Genomic DNA, 23173 nt, shown 5'->3' on the forward strand with positions numbered 1-23173 from the left:
GCGTACCCCTTATCCCAGGGGTGACAACCAAGTAACCATTTGGTATACTGCCATATGTCGGGGTGGCGGGGGGCAAAACTGCCCCCAGTTAAGAACCATTTGGTTAACGGAAGGAATCTTCATGGTTGCAGAAACGCAAAAAGGTGGCAGTCTTTCTGTGTGAAGATCAATATAATTTATTCATATTAATGGGACAGAAGTTTGAAGGAAGAGGAAGGATGCTCGTCCAATTCTGTAATGACTTAGTAAATAACTCTTTTTTGTTTTATTAGTGCTCTTCCTGTTGATGTAAATTTGGGGGAGTCCTGTGTCCTGGAAAATGAAAGAACATAGAAACTTGCTTTACTTCTTTTCTAAAGACTATTTCTTTAGTCCCTTGAGGCTTTTTATGAATTGGTGACAGTAGTATATTTTTTAACTTCCAAGAACTCTGTATCTTTCTGTTAGTAGTCTTTTTTTTTTTTTTTTTAGTGGATACAATATCTTTTCTGAGGATTTTTTTTACATACTATTGTCCTGCCTTGGACAACGAATGAACAAATAAAACTGCACTTGCTTTAGTCATCTGTAGAGCTACTTACTACTCAATAAGTCACCTGGGACTTTTTCTGAATGGCTTTCAGTGTCTTCTTTTTTAATTTCCAAAAAATTTAAAAAAAAAATCTCTTCTAACATTTCAGTGGATTTTAATGGGAGAGAAGAAATAAATAACGTGTTCAGCCAATCGTCTTAAATTAAACTGTCTCCTGTAATGTCTTAAGTTCCTCTCCTCAGCAGAGAATTTCCCTCCCATGGATAGTTTCAGGAACCTACTAGTGGAGATGATCGTTCAATCCATTGTGCTGTCACATGTTATTATGACAGTTGTGTCCCTAAGAGTTTATAAAAATTCCCAATTACAAAATCAGTGGATAAAAAGGCAGAGGGGGAGCAGTCGGAATGGAGAATTTTAAACGAGCACAGGAATTTCTAAGGCATTACTGGGCAAATGTGACATTTCATCATATCTGGATATCATTCAAACAGGAAGCTGGTCTTTTCTTATCACCACAAATGCTCTTATTAGTGAGACCATCTCATACATGCATATCTCCTTTTCCACCTACAATTCTGAAAGTAGAACAGAAAAATACGCATAAAATTGTGAGTCCAGGGGCTTCCCTGGTGGCGCAGTGGTTGAGAGTCTGCCTACCAATGCAGGGGACGCAGGTTCGAGCCCTGGTCTGGGAGGATCCCACATGCCGCGGAGCAACTGGGCCCGTGAGCCACAACTACTGAGCCTACGCATCTGGAGCCTGTGCTCCGCAACAAGAGAGGCTGCGATAATGAGAGGCCCCCGCTCGCCGCAACTGGAGAAAGCCCTCACACAGAAACGAAGACCCAACACAGCCAAAAATAAATAAATAAATAAATAAATAAATAAAATTAAAAAAAAAAACCTCTCTCACCTTTAAAAAAAAAAAAAAATTTGTGAGTCCAGAAGGTACCCCACCCCACCCCCGGCCCTTGTGGGTGGATGCGGTGGTTTAGGGTGACAGCCTGGACCAAGTTTGCTGGGGCTCAAAGCCCCCTCCACCATCTAAAAGTTGTGGAACTATGAGGTTACTTCACATCTCTGGGCCTCTATTTCCTCATCTGTAAAAATGGAGCTACTGAGTTTCTAACTTGGAGACTTGAAAGGACTGAAAGAGATAATATATGCAAGGTGCTCATTCCTAGAGAGCCCCCCAAATGGTTTCTGTTGTTGTTTTGTCATAGGTAGTTAAGAGTATAGACTCTGGAGACAGACTTACTAGCTCTGTGACCTCAGACCTCAGACAAGGTATTAAATCTCTCTGTGCCTCTGTTTTCTCACCTGTTAAAGGGAATAATACAGTACTAGTTGTGCTGGGTATTAAATGAGCCGGTATATGACTAGCACTTGAAACGGTGCCCGGCATACAGTAAGCATCCAGATAAATGTAAGCTGTCATTATTACAATGATTTTTCTTTTGAAGGATCTTTCTGGCAACCACGTGGAACACGTCTGAGGGAGAAGACATACTGGAGGGTGAGGAGAACATTAAGAGACCCAAATATATGAGATCCAAGTGAAGAAAGAGGGGGGTCTGGCCACCAAGTGAGAAAGCAGTGGGCAAGCAGAGGAGGGGACGGGGAGCTTTTACAGAGGTACAGTGACCAGGACTTGGTGACATGGTGTGGGTAGGAAGCGAGAAGGAATGATCGCCAGGTTTCTATCTTGAGTGACTGGCTGGATAATAAAGCTCTTCACCTAGAGAAGAGATTTGGGAGGATCTGAAGGTCAGGTCAATGGGGGCAGCTCCAGAAATGCTGAGTTTAACGGATCTGTTGAATGTTCAGGTGGAACCGTCCTTTGTGTTTTTTGACGTATGGTTCTGAAGCACAGAAGAGGCGTCTGGATGGGAAATTCGGAGCATCCTGTAAAGAGGAGCAGCAAACATGGATTTGGGGCAGTTCACTTGGAATGCAGATCCTGCAGAGAAGATGGAGGCTGAGGACAGAAGACTTGTGAACACAATGGAAGAGGAGCCAAAGCAGGGAACAGAAGAGGAGTCCCCTGGGAGGGCAGAGAAGAAGCTGGGAGTGAAGCAAGGTTGAGTGACTGGGTAAAAATGCAAACAGTGGCAGAGAGGACAGGAAAGTATGAGGAGAACGGTTCCTGGAAGCCAAGAGGCAGGGCGGAGGTGGGAGAGGGAGGGGCTAAAGCTTTCTCAGAAAAACCTGAGCGCAGCTAGCAGCTGCGAAGAAAGAGCCAGCGGACAGAGTGAGGCTGAAACTGCAGAGCAGACAGAGGAAGACCAGTGTGAAGGAAAGCCCCCGCGAAGGAGGCAGAGGGGAAGCAAGGACGAGCTCGAAGATGATACGCTTGAGCATCAGGGACCGAGAACTGGGGGCAGCACCCAGTTTTCTCTGGGCATGAGGAGGCATGTCATCTGAGGAGAGTGGGTGTGTCTGGAGCAGGGTGGAGTAGGTTTGAGAAAAGTAAAAGTCTGGCGAAGGCACTTTGGAAAACGGGAATGGGGAAACTCGGCCAAGGATTGGAATGCGGTATTAAAAGCCCAGCTGAGCTTGGAGGCCATAAACTTTTGGCAGCCCTAACTTGCATAATTGGATGATCTTTCTAGGTCACACCCTGCATCCCAGGTATCAGAGTGAAGATGGCAAGAAGATAAAGGAGTCAGGCTCATATTCTGCAGAATAGGTGAAAAGAAAAGCCCAGCTGGACAGAGTTCTGAAAGTGATGTCGTAGAGAGGCTTTACGGACTTAGGTCGGAGGAGGAAGGGGACTTCACCCAGGGCAGGAGGAACTGGATGGGAGAGAAATCTGAGAGTAAGAGACTGCAGTCAGGTGGTGGACAGAGATTTAGGGCTAAGACTTTTGAAGTGGTTCCTTTTTTTTTTTTTAATCTTTATTTTATATTGGACTATAGTTGACTTACAATGTTGTGTTAGTTTCAGGTGTACAGCAGTGATTCAGTTATACATATATGTATATCTATTCTTTTTCAAATTCTTTCCCCATTTGGTTATACAGAATATTGAGCAGAGTTCCCTGTGCTATACAGTAGGTCCTTGTTGCTTATCTATTTTATTTTTTTTTTATTTTTTTTTTAAATTTTTTATTTATTTTATTTATTTATGGCTGTGTTGGGTCTTCGTTTCTGTGCGAGGGCTTTCTCTAGTTGCGGCAAGTGGGGGCCACTCTTCATCGCGGTGCGCGGGCCTCTCACTGTCGCGGTCTCTCTTGTTGCGGAGCACAAGCTCCAGACGCGCAGGCTCAGTAATCGTGGCTCACGGGCTTAGTTGCTCCGCGGCATGTGGGATCCTCCCAGACCAGGGCTCGAACCCGTGTCCCGTGCATCGGCAGGCAGATTCTCAACCACTGCGCCACCAGGGAAGCCCCCTGCTTATCTATTTTAAATATAGTACTGTGTATATGTCAATGCCAGACTCCCAGTTTATCCCTCCTCCCCGACACTGAAGTGGGTCTTAAAACACAATGGCGAATTTCTTTCTGGAAAAGAAAGCCGCTTTGCATTTCCACCAGCAATGCATGACAGAGGCTTCCTCACCTCTACCAAGGCAGGAACACAGCATTAGTTTCAACTTTGCCAATTTGGTAAATAAAAAATGGAGTCTCGAAGCTTTGTGCTTCTTTGATTCCTTGTAATTTTAAAGAGTCACATATTTACTGGTCACCTGTATTTCACCTGTGACTTTCTGTTCATGGTATTTGCTTATGACAGTAGAGTTCTTTAAAGTGATTGATAAGAAAGCTTTATACATTAAGAATATTAACCCTCTGTTGTGGCTGCTCTCAGTTTTTTCCAGTTAATCGTTTGTCATAATTTTAATTACGATCTATGACAGACAGAATTTTAGTTATTATGTGGTTAAATCTATAGGTTATCTTTTATTGTTCATTCTCTGCATTTGTAAGCCAGAGCATGAAGTAATTTCCATATTTCCTTGTATTTATTTTATGGCTTTTTTACATGAAACTCTTAACCTGTTTGTAATTAATCTTGGCATATAGTGGTGAGGTGAAATCTCACCTATTTTCCCTAATACTAACCTGTTGTCTCATACTGTTTCCTTACTGTCCTTATCACCTGCCAACTTCCTAAACATACCAGGGCTTGCTCTTGGGTGGACAACACAGCAGGGAGGCTGATTCGGGGAAGGTCAGAGAAAGAGAGCTAGTGAACAGCATAGACGGGATCTCAGCTCCTCAGACTGGAGTCCAGCATACCTCTTACTATACCCCAACTGCCCTAAAGCAATGTTAGTTTCCTTAAGCCCTCATCTAAAAGTTTTGAAAACATAACTAAATTAACAAACTGCCCAACAAGCTGATTTATATTAAGGGAAAGTAATCTGATGCGCTCACCAAATCTCTTCATTAAGAGAACCAGATTTCTGCTTTTTGTGGGGAAGGCTCTCAGAGAGACCTTGAGTGTATATTTCTGAGACTAGCAGAACAACACACACAGACAGACGTGTGAGGGACCCATCTGTACGTTAAGACCAGTTCACAGCCCAGGAACTGCAGCCCAGCATCTCTCCGATAACCAGTAGGCTTCTTGAGCCGCAGACCATATAGATAGGTTTTCTTTAATCCATGGGCTTGAGGATGTCTGTGAAGTGCATGAAGTTATATGCAAGTGTGTGTTTGTGGAGATTTTTTTCTGGGGAGAGGACTGTTAGAATCTCCATCAAAATCTACGGGTAGCAAGGTTTCTATTCCTAAAGACTGCTCTAAGATTCAGAGACTGCAATTAAGTCCATCGCCCTGTGACCTGCTGACCACTTGACAAGTCACATATGCTCCATTTAAACTCCTCTCACCATTTCTCAACTTTTTCTTCCAAGTCCTTCCTCAGCCTAAGTGTATGGCAATTGTTTCCTCCATACAGTTGGACCACTACAAGTTCAGCATTCTGCCTTTAAGATCACCTGCCAATCTTATGACTAAGACACAGAATAAAGGCTCATCAGACATACTAAAAGGTATGCAACTCAAAAAAGAGAGGGAAAATGCTGGCTGATTTCCACTGGGTACCATTCAGATGAAGACATTTGCATTTAGGATTTAAGCATTCCTTATCATGTTTCTGGAATGCCCAATAGGGGTGCAATCACATGCCCTTTATACAATATTGCTATAAACAATTATAAGGCTAAACATTATTTTGGAGAGTCTAACCAATTAAATAAGGAAAGAAAAAGAAATCATTGAAGTAAATAATAGCAAAAGAAGAAATAGAAACATAACAGGTAATATTGTATACACAGAAAAGTCAAAGAAGTAACAAAATTATCAATTGTAGCTAAAGAAGTTGTAAAGTAAACAAGTATATACAAACATCAATATCACCCATGTTTACCAATTCCACTAATTAGGCACTATTCTCAACAAGAACAACAGCAGCAAAATATTTGGGAAACACATAAAAGCTTTGTGTCTATAAAGAGATGTGCCACACGCATGCTGTAAAGATACCAATTCTCCCAAGGGTCTAGTTCACAGGTTTACTAGACCATAATTCCTGGCTTTTGGTTATTTCTGTATCCTCAGGACCTAGCCCATAGCAGGCCCCCAATAAGTATTACCTGGATAAGTGAGCTCCAAATTAATCGAAATCCTAAATGAATTTTTCTAGGAACTAGAAAAGAAGTGACACCAAAATTCATTTTTTGACAGAAACAGGAAAGAATAACTGAAAAAGAAGAGCTGAAGGGAACCAGCTCTACCAGATTTAAAACACATTACAGATCAACAGTTAGTAAAACAGTGTGGTACTGGTGTACACATACATACACACACACTAAAGCCATAAATCAATGGAATAGAAAGCCCAGCTAAAAAAGTAGATGTATGAATTATATGTTTAAAAAAAGAGAAGCATGGGCTTCCCTGGTGGCGCAGTGGTTGAGCGTCTGCCTGCTAATGCAGGGGACACGGGTTCGAGCCCTGGTCTGGGAAGATCCCACATGCCACGGAGCAGCTGGGCCCGTGAGCCACAATTACTGAGCCTGCGCGTCTGCAGCCTGTGCCCCGCAACGGGAGAGGACGCGATAGTGAAATGCCCGCGCACTGCGATGAAGAGCGGTCCCCGCACCGCGATGAAGAGTGGCCCCCGCTTGCCGCAACTAGGGAAAGCCCTCGCACGAACCGAAGACCCAACACGGCCAAAAATAAATACTAAATAAATAAATAAAGTAGCTATAAAATTTAAAAAAAAAAAAAAAAGAGAAGCATTATAAAACAATGGAAAAGTGAAGAATCATGGTGTTACCTATTTCTGTAAATAACACCTAATCATACACCTTTTTTCTTCACCACAAACATCATGGTGTTAAGTATGTTTTCAAGTCAACCTCCAATGCCCTTGTCTTAGTTCTGGCTGCCATCACCTCTCTCAGCCTGTGGCCATAGTTTCCTAGCTAGTCTCCTTTCACCTTCTCCTCTTTTCCTTCTTCTGCAATCCTAACTCCACCTGCTACCAGAGTCGTCTTCCTAAAGCACCCACTTAATTTTTCCAACATTCTGCATGTAAGGGTTCCCCAGTTCCACTGCAGTGGTCCTCAAACTATGATCCCCTCAAAACTGGAACAGAAGCCTTTCTAATGTTGGTCTTCCACAGAGGAGAACAAAAGCCACCAATACTGCCCGACTCCAAAAAGTTGGTGTTCATGGTAATGGGTGATCATGTATTTGAGTCCTGCCATCTTGGGATTGTTTGGGGATTATTATTAATACTAGCATGTCCAAAAATGCAAAAGCAGTGAGATTACTGAAAAGGTTATAAGAGGGGATGAACAAGTATAATGAAAATTAAAGAAACTAAAAGTTACACTGTTAAATATGACGACTCAATAGACTTTCAATGTACAGCAAAATTGTCTGTTGGGGGGAAGATGGCCATCTTTGCTACACGAGGCAAAGAAAATTGAATATACTGGTTTTAAGGCTTCTTAAAGCTTTGAGGAACCAACTTGCTCCTCCAACTGGATGGAAATGCATCCAGGGGTTTGTGAATTTAAATACCACAGTCATTCCGGACTTGAGAACATGTGGATCTACACACAACTTTTCACTACCTAATAACCTTTCAATATCTAATTTGAAAATAAGATCTGGATAGAGTTTTTCCACTGTTAAGAGTCAGATATAGTTGTCTTTTTCCAATTTATAGACAAAAAAATATTAAGTTAAAGGATAAATTTTCAGGGTTTTAGGTTTCCCCTAAGAATTTTTCTTCCCTCTTGGAATTCTTAATCACCTGTCATCCCTCCCTGCCTGTTATAGAGATTGCTAAAGTGTCACATGTCAGAGGTGCCTTCACTGAGCCCAAAGCGTATCTCAGAGCCCCCATGCCTGAGTCCATTCTCCATCTATCCTAGCACTCACTGTAGCTAGTGAAGTAGAAATACTCTGGTGTATCTCCCCAAGGTACAGCTGGGCATGGGTTTAAGTGGCCACTCCAGCCCATGCATCTGAAAGTATCCAATGACCACATGAAATCCAAGCTGGTAGATGTGTAAATGTTCACGCTGATAGGTGACAGGTAGCTGGTAGTTGCATACAATAATTTCTGTCAGTTCTGAACATTTATATATTTAAATATTTGTATTCATTTGAGCACCTGTTTACTTAGTCTACAATTTATCATTTAAACTCTTTAGGAGGCATAAATTTGGCTAACCCATATGGAAGAACACGGAGAAACCATAGAAGAAATGCTAATGAAACATTAAAGGGGAGATCAAATTGACTGCTAGACCAAAAGGTATCTCTGATAAGACACCTAAAAAACAACCGAGGGAAAGGAGAGGAAGAGAAACATCTTAGGACTAATTAAAAGGAAGTGGCCTATGCAAATAATCAATAAGCCGTAATTAATGTGAAATATTAGGACACAGGAAACAAGTCTTACAACCTGGAGGGCTGAGGTGAACTGAATATTGTTTTCATATCATTTGCTACAAATAGGCTCTACCTATTCAAAAGCAGTTTCTTACATAAATCACAGGGTTAGATTTTCAACAGAATCTGCTTTATCTTCTGAAACTTATATCAAACCTGTACCTAGTCATAGACATGCTCTCTCAAGATTCCATCACTGCTTTCATTAAGTAATGTATCTGAGAATAAGAATATCAATTTGTTTATGTTAAAATATATGAATAAATCAAGATATGGCATTAACATTTCATTATTAACACCTGAAATGTTAGAATAGGTACATTTGGCTATATTCAAATTATCTGTTTGTATGTCCATCTTCCCACTCAAGTTCCTAGGAACCGGTTATGTTTTTAACCCCAGACCCTAGCATTTGACAGGTTCTCAATAGACATTGGTTGAGCTGAACTGGTAACTGATCGATGAAATTGACAACTGAACATTAATTCCATGGCAATTAAATAAACAAATGACATACAGAAAACTTGAACATATAAGGAAATAGGAATATAGGGACAATGGTCATTTCAACCTTAGTGGAAAAAATTAAAATAAGTAGCAAATTTTAAAAAGACAATGTCTAGTGCTACTAGGGTGATGGTGAGATATGGCATTCATTATGTCGTGCAGTGACATGCGCTGCCGTGCAACATTACTTGCTGTGCTGCAAGTGAAATGATAGCGCTATCCTGTTAGAAGGCAATTTGGCAATACGCTATGTAAATATTAATTTCCTACAAATGTAGTGATTCTAAACTCCAGAGAATTCATCAGAAAAAAATAATTTAGAGGGGAACAGCTATGATCATTAAAATGGTGACTGGCCATGTCAAAAGAAAGGGGAGACCTAGATGTCCCTCAAAAGGGATAACGACCAGCTGAAGACAGCAAAGCCAGTTGAAAGACAACTGTGAGTCCAAGGGGAAAAAAATGAAAGTTTGAACTAAAGTAATTGGAAGAATGGCCATCGAGAGGCAGAGACCAAGTCAAAAGACACTCAGGAGGCAGAAATGCCAGATCATGGTGAGAGCCTGGATAATAAAGAACGTGGAAGAGAGACGGGGGGACTGACAGGTGACTAAGTAGGTGTGGTGGCATTCCATGCACTAGAGCAGGTGTCAGCGAACTCTTCTGTAAAAGGAACAGACGGTAAATAGCATAGGCTCTGCGAGCCATACAGCCACTGTTAAAACTACTTAGTTCTGCTGCATCAGCCCATGGCTACATTCCAATAAACCTTTTTTACAAAGCAGGAGGTAGACAGGATTTGGCCTGCAGGCCAAAGTTTGCCAACGCATAGACTAGGGGATCCAGGGAAAGGAGGCCAATATGAGGATGAAGTTCATGAGTTCCGTGTCAGCAGGACATTTAAGTGGAGACGTTCAATCTAGAGATGAAGAGATGCCAGGGCCCGAGGAATAAAACTGAGTCATCAGCCAGGTGGTGGCAGTTATGGGGCTGAGATCACCCAGGGGGAATGGTCTCAGAAGAGAGGACATGAAGGACACTTCCTTGTCCAAATACAAGGGCAGATGGGCAATGTCTTCGGGTCACTATGGTCCTGGAACAGTAGAGGCATTATGGCCTAATCTCCCTTAACTCCCTTAACTTAAAAAGAGGCTCCTATTTTAACTTGGGGCTTTCATCCCCTTTCCCAAGATTAATAACTTTAAAGTTTCAAATTCATAGATGAAAAAGAAAACTTCCCACTGGCTGGAAAGTAAGGCAATTCTAAAATAAAATGTCTATCAACTTTTTAATGTTTCATTTTTATTATAAACTTTACACTCAAAATATATATAACATGTGCATTAAGTATGATGAATGATGACAGAACAAATGTTTGGTCTCCAACTTAAGAAGAAGTGAAGAAGTTCATTACCAAAACACCACTGTCCAACTTTCATACCGTAAGAATTAGTCTCTAAACTAGAGATCAAAGCAGGCAGCCCAAGACCAGATAAAGCTTGAAGATACATTTTCTTTGGCCTACGCAGTGTTGTTGTTGTTTTTTTTTTTTAGTTGCCAACATTAAACATCAAGAAATCAGCATTCTGAATTGGGCGATTGGGATTGACAAGTATACACTGATGTGTATAAAATTGATGACTAATAAGAACCTGCAGTATAAAACAAACAAACAAACAAAACAACTAATACTAAACTTTCATTGGGTTATTTGTATGGAAATATGTTAATATAAATGTTTCAGACATTACATGAAATTTCTAAAACTCTTATATGTTCTGGTATAATGTTATAAGTCATAATCCTAGTTATTACTTTAAAATGTATATCTCAGAAATAACTAATTTTCTTGTCAACTGCATTATTATGAACGTTCATGAAATCTTTAACCGTGGTCATTTTTAAGTCTTTTGTCATTTACAGACAGTTCTGGGTGTACTCTGATGCTTTTGCAAATATGTTCCTATAAAAGGGTTTCATCTTCAAGAAATTCATGGAAAAGACTCTGACAAGTACAGGTTTCTGGTAACTGACTGTACTGCTGAACTGAATGAATAAGCATTTTCAGAACTCTAATGAAAAACTGATGAACTCATAAAAGTGCTAACAAAAGATCAAGATGAAAAAAAAAATTAATTACATAGGACTGAGTGAACTGATGAGGATGAGTATAATTTTTGTGACTTTCTGTTTGAATTAAAAAAAAAAAAAATCCCACAAGGACTCAGAGGCAAAGAATATACAAATCAATTTTCACTGCAAAGTAAAGGAGCTGTTACAGTGGAGGATTACTGGACTGAATATTATGACATAGTATGAGTGTGTTTCATGTTTGGTAACTGCAATCATTGTTGCTTTTGTTGTGGTCATCCATGTACAATGCTTGGTGTCAGTCTATTTATCTCTTGTAAAAATAAAATACAGTGTGTGTGTGTGAAAAAAAAAAGTTAAAAAAAAAGTTAAAAAAAAAAGAAATCAGCATTCTGGAATATCATTAGAAATAAGGAGATGTGACTATATTACACACATTTCACCATGGCAACAACTGGCTGGAGCTGAGAGCAACTCTCCCCTTTAAATGAACATGTACTCACTAATTCACTGCAGTCCTCATCATCCCCTATTGCCTTAAACCTATCTCCTACTTCACTTATTACTTTTAATTGCCCTGGCACTTGAATTTGCGACCCCTGCTTACAAAGTATAATTGTGGTTTCCAACTTTTTGGAATATGGGAGACATTATGTAAAGCTAAAGTTCAGACTCTCTCACCAGGAACATTACAGGTCCATAATCCCTTATCCATCACTTTGAAATCTAAAAAAAAAAAAAAGTTTTTTTGTAACTCATTTGGCAACATAACTTGACCTAAGCTAACGTGAAGCTATTTTTAATCTTTAAGGATTCCATTTAGTGTGAACTACATTCATATATTTTGCTATGGAGATAATAACATGTATGATGATTACAGGCTGCTGCCCCAGACCCTACTGGAGATATTACATAACAGCATATGTGCATTATTACTTTTCTTTTCTTTTTTTAAAAATTATTTATTTTATTTATTTATGGCTGCATTGGGTCTTCATTGCTGGGCGCGGGCTTTCTCTAGTTGCAGTAAGCAGGGGCTACTCTTCGTTGCGGTGCATGGGCTTCTCATTGTGGTGGCTTCTCTTGTTGTGGAGCACGGGCTCTAGGCGCGTGGGCTTCAGTAGTTGTGGCACGTGGGCTTCAGTAGTTGTGGCTCGCGGGCTCTAGAGCGCCAGGCTCAGTAGTTGTGGCGCACAGGCTTAGTTGCTCCACGGCATGTGGGGTCTTCCCGGACCAGGGCTCAAACCCGCGTCCCCTGCATTGGCAGGTGGATTCTTAACCGCTGCACCACCAGGGAAGTACCTACTTTTCTCTAAAATCTGAAAACTTCTGAGTTCTGAAACTCATCTGACCCCAGGGGTTTTGGATAAAGGACCATGGGCCTGTTATACTTTTACTATCTACGTTTAAGAGAACACACACACACAAAGCAGATAGGAGTGTAATAATATTTTTAAATGGATTTATACTGGATTAATTATAATGGCATCTATCTACATTTGAGAAACAGAAATAGAATGATATATGCAAAACCATCGCAGTCTGATAAGAATGCGTAGAGCACATGCTGACTCTAGGACCCTATACCCCAGTGCTGATTCCTGGGGCGGGGGAGGGGGTCCTGCCGTGCACACACTGGGAATCACTGGCACCAAGGTGATTCCATATTAGAATAACATGCTGCATTCACATACTCTATATGACATGTGAAAATGATGCTTATGACCACATCCTTTTAGGGGTTTTTTTTTTTTTTTTTTTTTTTCAGTGAACAATGGGTTTTCACTCACCTATAAATACCCTGTTTGCTATTCTAGGATTTCACAATATGTAAAGTACATAACAAGGCCACAGAAGATCAGATTCAGAAGAAGCTGCAAAGACACCAGACTCCTTTCCACCCCCACTCTATGCAGAGACCGGATGGAATCCACTCAGACTGAAGCAGAGCACAGCTACCTCCCCTTTCTCAGAATTACTGTTCAGAGGAAATCAGTGTGAGTAAAATGAGGCAGCAGGGTAGGCAAGGGATGTAGAATGTGATGCTGGCAAAAGTAAGGATACGGTCTGGAATGTCAAGCATAAGGAAGGGCTGTCTCACGGAAGAGAGACAAGACAGATTCAATGTGGCACCAGAGGACTGCTCTGGGGTGTGCGGGGTAAGGGGTATTTGACTCACCTTGAGAATTATTGCTGCCCACCTGGAGTAGAAGGTCATTAGATATCTGTGCCCTTCAGGGAGGGTCAGCAAAGAACGTAACAGAATAAAACAAGCCAGGTCGGGACTGCACGGCTCATGCCCCACCCGGATGGGACAGCTGCTGCTCAGCTCCTGACACCTGTACTCGGGAGGGATGCCAGGCCTTGCCAGGTCTTCCAAGATTTTAGAAGCAGCTGGAAATCCAGGTTTTCATGTGAAAACTTTCTCATTTTTAAATATGAGCCAATGATTGTAAAAAAATAAATAAACACTGAATAGGCCGAAGAGAACACATCTCTGGCCTGCAAGCAAGCAGTGTGGAGCTTTGGTTTTTTGATAATTCAGACGTCCAGACCCTGGAAGGACTAGAACAGGGTTTCTCAACCTCAGCAGTCTTGGCATTTGGGACCAGATAAGTCTGGATTGTGAGGCTGTCAGGTGCATTGCAGCATATTCAGACGCCTCCCTGGCCTCTATCTACCCCTCCCCCAATCAAGTCACAACAATCAAAAAATGTCTCCAGACATTGCCAAATGTCCCCTGGGGGGGGGCAGAACCATACCTTGGTAAGAGCCACTGGACTAGAGCAACATCCAACTCTCAGCCTTGAGGATTTTACGAAGGCATCACTCATGACTCAAACAACAGGTTTTTCACCTAAGAGTTGCCCACGTGAAGATTTATAGCTGCTTTGGAATTAGAAACCTGGGTTTGAATCCACAGCTCTGTCATTTACTAGCCTGATGACCTCTCTGAGTTCTGGCTTCCTCATCATTAAATCAGGAACAAATAACATTGCCTCTTAGAGCTGCTGCAAGAATGCGGTGAGATAATTTATGCAAAGCACTGAGCCCAGCGGCTTAATAAGCACCAAAAACTTTTAATAAACATTAATCCTTCCCTGGTGAAAAGGCAGCCCAGATTCTGTGGTCGGAAGCACATGGGATCCAGAGTCTGAAGCCCTGGACCCAAGTCGTGCCTCGGCCACTTAGCTGTGTGAACATGGCAAGTCATTTTCCCTCTTTCTAGAATAGAAATGATCATTGCCAGTAGGTGAGAACCAAGCCAGGTGGTCTGGTGCAGCATTTGGCAAACTAAACCAACTAGAGAAAAGCTGATGATTAGTACTATCAAATCTTTTAAAGGTTTCTGTAAAGGAAAGAATGAGCTCTTCAAAAATTCCGAAGAACTGAGAATGCAGTAATATCAGGGTAAGGTACAGGGAAAAAAAGAAAAGTAATAATAGGGATTGTGAACCTCCAGGTCCTTCTAGACAAGCAATTGCCACCTGGTGACCCACACACCAAATCTGGCCACCGATATATTTTGTTTAGCCCCGCATAGTATCATGGTGATTGTTTCCTTTTCATTAAATGCCATCTAACTTTCATTAAAATCCAGATTTCAGGCTTTTCTGGAAAGCTACAAAGGTTGAGTCACTCTGGGCCCATATTCCCACATGCCCCTTTGGTGAGATCATGGTGGGGGCATGCCCCCAACCCTTACCTGGCCTCAGTCACATTTATTTTACTAGTCTGGCCCCTCTAGGCATTTGAGTCTGTAACCTTGGCTTATCTAAAGTGAACTATCTGGGAAAGCATTTGAACCTCCAGGGAGTACTTCAGTCAAGGCAGAAACCCACACCCAATGAGACACTCCCTCCCAGAGCCTCACCTAGGTAATAACTCTCCTGGTTAGTCCTTCAGCTTCCTTTTCTCCTGGACACTTCAACCTCATAACTAAACTTTCCTCAAGCTCCTCATCCTGTGTACACCTTCCTCCATGCAGGGCATCACCTCCCCAAAATCACCACCTGCATCCACTGGATTATCTGCATCAAGGATTTTCAAAGAACAAAATATCTTTCTTAGCAGGACTACAAAAAGACACGACATGATGTTTCTCGTTTCCCGACCAGCACCCCGGTTTCCCTTGGGGAGCCAGCGCTCCCCCACTCTCAGTCCCTGTACCTATTTCCAGGGAAAAGCATGGGACCCAGTCAGAAGCACTGAGTCAATCTTGGGCCTTTGGCAACAGTGACTGGAAGAAAAATATTCTCTGTCCCTCTGTGAACAGAACTGAGGGCAATGGAAGAAGGGGGTGGGGCTGGGGGTTCTCCTTGTGGACACAGCTTGTCTAAAGAGTGGAAGCCCTGGATCCAGCCCAACCTGCAGCCATACTCCTTTTGGATTCTTTTGGTCACATATAAGCCTATAAATTCCCATCTTCGCTTACAGCAGTTTGATTCGGGTTTTCTTACAATCAAAAGAGACCTCATCAATACAAGAGAAATTTGAAAGAAGTGCTCGAAGATGGTAACAAAGCCTTCGCTCAAACTTTCTCCTGTTTTTTGGTTACCTCTCTCCATCCAGTAAGAACTGGCACTAGCCATCCTTCTATAAGCACTTAGCTCAGGGTAGATAATTATTTCTTTGCTTGCCTATCTCTTCCACAAATCTACTGAGCTCCTTCAGGCCAGAAACTGTGTTGTATTCACTTTTGACTCTTTAATACCTCACACACTGGCACACAGTTTGGGCCAACAAGTGTCTGTTGAATGGATGAATCAACGAAAGTCAGGGGGACGAAAGGAACCATCCTCATTCTCTCCTTTGGGACACCCATATCAGGAGAACACCTCCTAAGCCTTGACCCTATGGGACACAAACCATCTTCTGAAGACTCATCTACCCCTTGTAAACAAATTGCATCATGAGAACTCACTCCTTCCAGCCATTACTAATTCTCCCACACGTCCATCCCATGGAAACTCACTGTGGGGTTACTCACAAGTTCCTCATTTTGCCAAGAGAATATTCGTCACAAGACACCACCTAGAACTCTACAAGCTGACAGTACACACTATGGGCAAGACATTCACACAAATAACTTCATTCATTAGTGCGTGTGTGCTTTCTAGCCTTTGTTTTGACCCAAATACATCCAGAAGCCTGATTCTGGTGCCCACCAACCATCTGCTTCTGCCCAATAACAATTCTAGGCTCTCTCCTACCTAGACCTTTACAATTACTTAAGTGGAAAAAAAAATACAAATATATCTAGGAAATCAATAGCAGTAAAGCAACAGGTTCCCCAGTAAAAACAGTTTTGACTTTAGGTGCATAATTGCCATACCCTTAATAGCTCTGTAATAGCTGCAGCTTCCACTGCATCAAGCAATAAAGATTTTCAAACAGAGTCAAAGGTCAGGGCCAGAATTATAGTCCTAGGATGAGTCACACCACTTACTCCATCCAATTCTCGTTTTCCCATACTTGGGCCCACACCACCAGGGCAATCTAGTGAGAACTGGATTTACATTCGTTTAACAATATTTACTGAGTAGGTACCATGTTATAGGAACCACAGCAGACCCTGGGAATCAAAGAAGAATAAGCAAAAACTCTTAAAAGCGTTTAGTCTAATGGAGAACGCTGGCAAGTAAAGAGGCAATTACATTACGGTAAAACAGGTGCTACATGGAATTATGAAAGCACCAAGGAGGGACATCCAATCTATGCTGGAGCATCAGGGAAGGCCTTTTAGAGGCAGAGACCTTTACGAGGAGACCTGAAGAATGAGCAGGAGGTGGCCTAGGGCAGGTGTGATGAAAGAGGCTTCCCAGAGTTCCAGGTAGAGGCTAAAACGTAAGAAAGCACAGCCTCCTCTGGAAACTGAAAGTAGGCAAGTATGGCTGGAATTTAAAAGTGTTAAGAGAGTAGCTACTACAGAGGAAGCAGGGGCCAAAGACACCCTGAACAGCTTCCCTGAACTGCTCTGTAGCTTTTAAAGCCTCAGAAATTTGTTTAAAAAAAAAGAAAAAAAAAATCACCTGCCTGATACAATGTACAAACAGGCCAAAATGACTATCTGACAAATGCATCTTGACACTCACTAAATACTGATTCCACAATGCATGTTACTGAGAACGCTAAGAGGGGTAGAAAATTCACAGAAATTATCTTGTAATTCATTTACAGATTCTTGGTTGAAACATTAGCCGTCACTAATACTCTGTCTACCTTCCTCTCTCTCAGCATTACTTCTATCATTTTCCCACAAATAACAGAAAAGTAGGCACACCTAGGCTTTAGCCTAGACAGGAATTAACTCTGGAAATAGGATAAATGCACACCAAGCTAACAGGGTGGGGTACCAAAAAAATTAAACAACAAAGCTAAGCAGAAAGTTGAGGGAAACGAAACAGTGAAGAGCAAATTTAGAAAACTCAAGAGGAAGTAAAAGTATTTTCATACACACACAAAAAAAGAAGTGTCCCACGTGCTCCGGCCAAACCAAACTCCCCCTTTGACTCAACTGCTGAAAGAAGAAGCAAAAGCTGTGAAAAATTCCCACTTTCATATCTCTTCCCAGAATAAACAGCAAAATCCGTACCATACAGCTATCTTGCCCTGGAAGACCTTGAAATATTTGCCCCAGATAACACAGCACATGACAATCACCTCCAGAAGCTCTCAAAACCACAAACCAGTCCTGTTCCAACAGCCTGGTCATCTACAAACTCTGGTCTATTCTGTCATTTCAGAATCAATGCTTGTCAAGCAGTCAAGGAATCCCAAAGAAACATGGAGCAGGATCTGCTTCCAAATCCAAAGTGAGAAAGACTTTTTTTTTAAAAAATAGTAATTTCCTTTTAAATTGGCACTAGGCGTTTCCAGAATCCTTTTCTCCCAATTCCAACTTTTTAAATGTCAAGCCATCCCGTTCATATTCGTCCCTGGTCTGGAGACGGCACCACCTCTAAATTCCCTCAAAGGGCGTCCTGAAACTCAGGAGGCCGATCCGCTGGGCTTTAACGACCCTTTACTTCTTTACTGCCACCATGCACTTGTAAGCTAGGCTTTGCGGCAGCGGGGCGACCCGGAAAGGCTGAGAATGCCGCCCCCAAGCCCCGCAGCCTCGGACACACCACTGATCGGAGTTTCAGCCGCAGGCGGCGGCCCGGGCCGGCTCGATCTCCGGGGGAGGGAAAGACAGGGGACAGGTCCAGTCCCCGGAGGGCGATGCTTCGCGGGCCAGTGGGGACCCCGAGGGGTGGGAGCAGGGAGGCGCGGCCCGCCCCGCCGGTCTCCGGGGGCCAGGCGGCGGCCCAGCGCCGGGCGCCAGGCCGCGGCGTGGCGCCGCCCCCGGCCCCGGGCCCCGCCGGCCTCGGGCGAGGCGACGGTCGGGCCCGGAGCGGCCGGGCCCGCGGAGGAGCCGGCCGGCCCCCGTCCGTGACCCCCGGCCCCCGGCCCGCGCAACCCCCGGGCGGCCCGGCGCGGCGCACTCGCCTGCCCACGGTCTGGTTGGCCAGCTGCTTCATGCGGTTGAACTGCTTCTTCATGGCGGCGGCGGCGGCGGCCCGCGGGGCTCGGGCCGGGCGGGACGGGGGACGGCCTGGCGGCTCCTACATCGCTTCGCGGCCGAGGCGGCGGCGGCGGCAGCGGCGGCGGCTCCCCAGGCCCGCGGCCCCGCCCTCGTCGCGTCACTTCCAGCGGCGCCGCCCGCCGGGCCGGCGGGGTCTGGTCGGGCGAGGAGCGCCAGGCCCCGGGCGGCGCGCAGCCAGGCCTCCGCCGCCGGCCCGGGGGCCGCCCGATTCCCCGCCCGCAGGCGGTCCCCGGGCCTCGCGATGCGCGGCCGCCCAGGGCCCTGCGGTCCACTCGGACCTCGGCGTGCTTTCGCTCAGCGATCGCCCGCTCGAGTGGTATTTAACTCACTTCCCAGGCTAGATCTCAAACACACGGTGGACGAAGCAGACACAAAGAGTGTAGACGGTGCGACACCCCGTCCAAGAACCGCCAAAACTCATCTTCGGGACTAGACACCCGGGCAGGGCTCGCTGGGGGAGGAGGGCAGAGGTGGACCCGAAAAGGAGCTTTGGGACGATGGAAATGTTCAAAGTCTTTATCGGGGCCGTACTTATGCACAGGTGTAGACATTTGTCAAAATGCACCTATCTGTACTCTTAAGAGGGATGCGTGTCACTATGTACATTTTACCTCGATTTTTTTAAGAAAAAAAAATGGTTGCGTGAAACTCACAAGCTGCAGGACAATGTGATGCCACTTAGTAAAAAAGTCAAAGGCAATTAAATATATTTTACTCCTATTCGAAAAGTATTACTCTAGTACTGCTTTTCTTTTATTGATTAAAATCTACCTTGCATATCATTCCGTATCAAAAAAAAAAAAAAATCAGAGGCAAGGTGTGTTTTCTACGAACAGGAGCTCAGAGATGGCACCTTCAGAGCGGCTGTGATGGTGGCCGCGTCCAGGGGGCCGAGGTGGTGCAGGGCACTGGGAAAATCACAGAAGCAGAGGAGAAGAGCCCAACTCCAGCGCTGGGAAGTTGTGGGGATGAGCAGAGGCCCGAGAGGGGACAGATCCCTGGAGACGGGCCCTTTGTTATGTCCCAGGCCAGGCCTGGGCATTGCCAGGCAGGTGTGGCCATTGAGGGGCCCTCGCAGCCCGCATTGCCTAGAAACCCCTCACTGTGCTTTGATTCTTAACCTCACGCTGGCAGCAGTGCGGTGACACTTGGCAGGATTGTCCGACTGCGCTGGAACTTTTTTAGGAGCAGACCAGGTCAGTTCTATGACCTGCTTTGATGTCCTCCTAGTTTGGTGGCCTTGGCTCCCGCTTAGGCCATTCCCTGGGGCAAGCGGGTGGTACTGTGGCATCTTTCACAGGCCACATTTCTAGTTTCACAAAAGATGTGCTGAGGAAGGGAGCTAAAAATGTAGAAGTACCTGACTCTACAACAGAGGAGTTTGAAGACTCTCAGTCAGTCTTAAAATCAGAGGCTGAGAGACTTAGAATTCTTTGTAGTGATGTAGACGAGGAGTGTGAAGCCTCAGAGCTTCAACTAAAGCAGCAAACTACAAGTTACAGACATCAATTACACCAGAAAGACGTAGAAATCAAACTTCTTAAAGCAAGGCAGATAGCGCTAAAGGATCAGTTGCTAAAGGTGCAGTCAGTCACCCAGATAGTAAATCTTGAGGATGGCCTTGTGCCCTCAACTAGTGTACCCTCTTCACTGGGTTATGATATCTATCAGCATGCTTTAGGTTTCCAGAATGATGATATGGACTTTGCTGACCTAATTTGGTCACAACAAGAAATAAATAGATTGTCAAAAGAAGTTTTAAGAGTTGAGGCTGATGTCAGCCATTGGAGACATTTTGCTCAAACATCTACAGCATTTCATTTAGATCTATAGCTTTGATGTAAATGAAATCTGCAAAATACCATCAAGGAATTTGAACAGAATCTAAATAAGGAAATTGATGACCATCAACTTGAAATAGCAGTGTTGCAGGATGTTCATCAACAGAAACTGGCAGAAATAAGTCGCAGGCATCAAAAACAAAGGACTATGAGGGAATGATTCATGATATGCAAAAAGCTATTGAAGTCCTAGCAGCTGAAAAAATAGAGTCCACCAAAAAAATCAAAGACTTGAGATTAGAGTAAAATATCTTAAAAAAAAAATTATCTTCTGTAGAAAAGGAAAGGGATGCTTTAATTAGAGTGCAAGATCAGATAAATGAAATGAATGAAAGAACTGAAGAAGGTGAGTTGCAACCTTCTATTAGGAAGTGGAGTGATGCTGTGACAGAAAAAGAAGAAGTTCTTCCACAGAGTACATCACCGGAAGAAATGTCCAGACAGTAACAGCCACTGTCTGATGCTGAAAATGAAATAATGAGACTGAGTAGCTTAAAGCAGGATAAAAATCTCATGGAAGAGAACCTGAAACTTCAAAAATGAGTCCAAGTTTTAGAAAAAGAAAATTCATTATTAAATAAAGAAAAGGAAGAACTTCAACTATCACTTGTCAAATTGAGCAATGAACATGAACTCATTAAAAGAACAGCTACAGGAGACATGAATTCGGATTCAGAAGTACATCATTTAAGATTTGACTGGGAAATCAAAGAAGGAAAACTCAGTGAGAGTACTACTTAAAAGAAATTACTGATTCCTGACTTAGGGGAGTTGCACAGGCAAAAACAAAAGACTACAATGCACGTGGTTTTGATGATCAGCAAACAGAACAACAAAATGAAGGAGACAGCATCATCGGTAAAGTAAAACAAGATCTAGAATATGAGAAAAAGAGAGTTCGTCAACCTGAAGATGATAAAATGAACATTACTAAAGAGTTAGATGGGCAAAAAGAAAAGTTAATTCATCTAAAAATGGAAAAAGGACAGTTAGAAGCAGAATTTTGTCAGGATGAACAGAGACTGTTGGAAGAAAGGAAGTATGAGCAAGCTTTTAAAGAACTGTCAAATACTGATAACCCAGACAGCTGTGCCTTACAGCTGGAGCATGAGTGTTTAATTAAACTCGGTCAAGAGAAAGACTGTGAAATATCAGAACTCAAAAAGAATATTGAGCAGCTGATTGCTGGGCACAAAGAAACTAAGGAAGTTTTGTCATCTAGTTTAGAAGAGCAGAAGCAATTGAAGCAACTCATAAGAGAGAAAGAAATTTTTATTGAAAAACTTCAAGGAAGTTCACAGCTTCGGGAGGAGTTAGATCAATATACTCAAGCCTTAAGAAAAATGGAAATTTTACAGCAAACCATAGAGGAAAAAGATACAAGTCTTGCATCCATGAAAGAAGAAAATAGTCACCTGAAAGAAGAATTGGAATGACTGAGGGAAGAACACAGTCAAACCGCACCTATGATTGACCCTAAAACTCTAGACACTGTTACAGAACTAGAATCTGAGGTATCTCAACAGAGCACAGTTGAAGATAATCTTGAGATTAAACCTCATCAAAAGATAATTGAAGATCAAAACTAGAGTAAAATGCAACTACTTCAATCTTTACAAGAGCAGAAACAGAAAAATCCCAAATACCAACACAAGCAAATGAATATTAAACACAATCAGCTCTTTTTGGCCAAAGGGGAGGAAATGGAGAATTTGCAAAATGCAATAGAACAAATCAAAGCCCAGCCGCTGGAAAAATCCCAGCACACGCCAACAGAACATTCTGATACTTTTCAAGTAACAGAAGTTCAGAGTCTTAATATAGAAAATGGAAATGAAAAGCATGACTTATCTAAAGCCGAAACTGAAAGATCAGTACAAGGAATAAAAGAACAAAAATTGGAGATTAAACTTCTAACTGAAAAGAAGAAATTACCCTTTTAACTGAACAGATTGATCAGCTGTCCAAAGGTGAGATTGGTAAACTAACTCAGTTTATCCAGCAAAAAGATTTGTGTCTTCACATGAAAGTATCTTCAGCTTCCTCCAGTGACCAAGATAATGGACAGAGTCAACAGCAATTGCGAGCCTATGCTTTGGAAGGAGAACAAATATTAGCTGTTTTAGATGAGAAGACTAGGGAAAACAGCAATCTTAAAAGAGAAAACTTGAGAATGATGGATATAATTGTTGCCAAAGAAGCAGACCTCGTGAAACTCAAAGATGCAAATACAGAACTCTCCACCATATTTGAAAGCAGTGGTCAGGATATGTTTAGAGAAACGATCCAGAATTTATCCCATATCATTTGAGAAAAAGATATTGAAGTTGATGCTTTAACTCAGAAGTGTCAGACTTTACTGGCAATACTGCAAACATCCAGCAATGGTGATGAAGTGAGAGGTGTTAATATGCATCCGTTTGAGGAGCTTCTACAGGAACGTGATAAATTAAAACAGCAAGTTAAGATAATGGAAGAGTGGAAAGAGCACGTGATGGCCACTGTACAACATGTGCAGCGTGGGTCACCCCGTCTTCAGAAAGAACTACAACAACTTCAGGCACGGATTTTAGTTGACAATAATAATAATTCTAAACTACAGATGAACTATACTGACCTGATCAAACTTATGATGGGAATGAAATCAAACTCAAAAACTTGGAGAAGCAAGTAGTGCAAATTCAGTTTAGCTT

The 23173-nt window shown here is 42.9% G+C and overlaps 1 protein-coding gene, 1 long non-coding RNA gene and 2 pseudogenes across 8 annotated transcripts in view; 2 read left to right on the top strand and 2 right to left on the bottom strand.

Annotated features, from left to right (window-relative positions):
- The window catches only part of ARHGAP17 (Rho GTPase activating protein 17), a 92058-nt gene extending 73310 nt beyond the window's left edge, over positions 1 to 18748 (bottom strand). For 2 of the 5 annotated variants that reach the window (XM_082430980.1, XM_082430984.1), the window contains exon 1: positions 18543 to 18745. In XM_082430980.1, coding sequence (XP_082287106.1) covers positions 18543 to 18595 — 53 coding nt within the window. In that variant the 5' untranslated portion in view covers positions 18596 to 18745. Of the gene's footprint in view, positions 1 to 18542 lie in introns of all 5 variants that reach the window. The other 3 variants (XM_082430983.1, XM_082430981.1, XM_082430982.1) reach the window with 3 other exon arrangements.
- LOC309645687 overlaps positions 1 to 23173 on the bottom strand; it is a 702435-nt gene that overhangs the window by 449440 nt on the left and 229822 nt on the right. The gene's annotated exons all lie outside the window — the stretch shown is intronic.
- Positions 19137 to 20742, top strand: LOC309646082 (thyroid receptor-interacting protein 11 pseudogene; annotated as a pseudogene). The gene is made up of 2 exons: positions 19137 to 19166; positions 19870 to 20742. The product of its transcript is annotated as a thyroid receptor-interacting protein 11 pseudogene (transcript).
- LOC309645649 (thyroid receptor-interacting protein 11 pseudogene) lies at positions 22076 to 23154 on the top strand (annotated as a pseudogene). The gene has a single exon. The product of its transcript is annotated as a thyroid receptor-interacting protein 11 pseudogene (transcript).

Source organism: Balaenoptera physalus (assembly GCF_965194825.1).
Source record: "Balaenoptera physalus genome assembly, chromosome: 16".
NCBI classification, from domain to species: domain Eukaryota; kingdom Metazoa; phylum Chordata; class Mammalia; order Artiodactyla; family Balaenopteridae; genus Balaenoptera; species Balaenoptera physalus.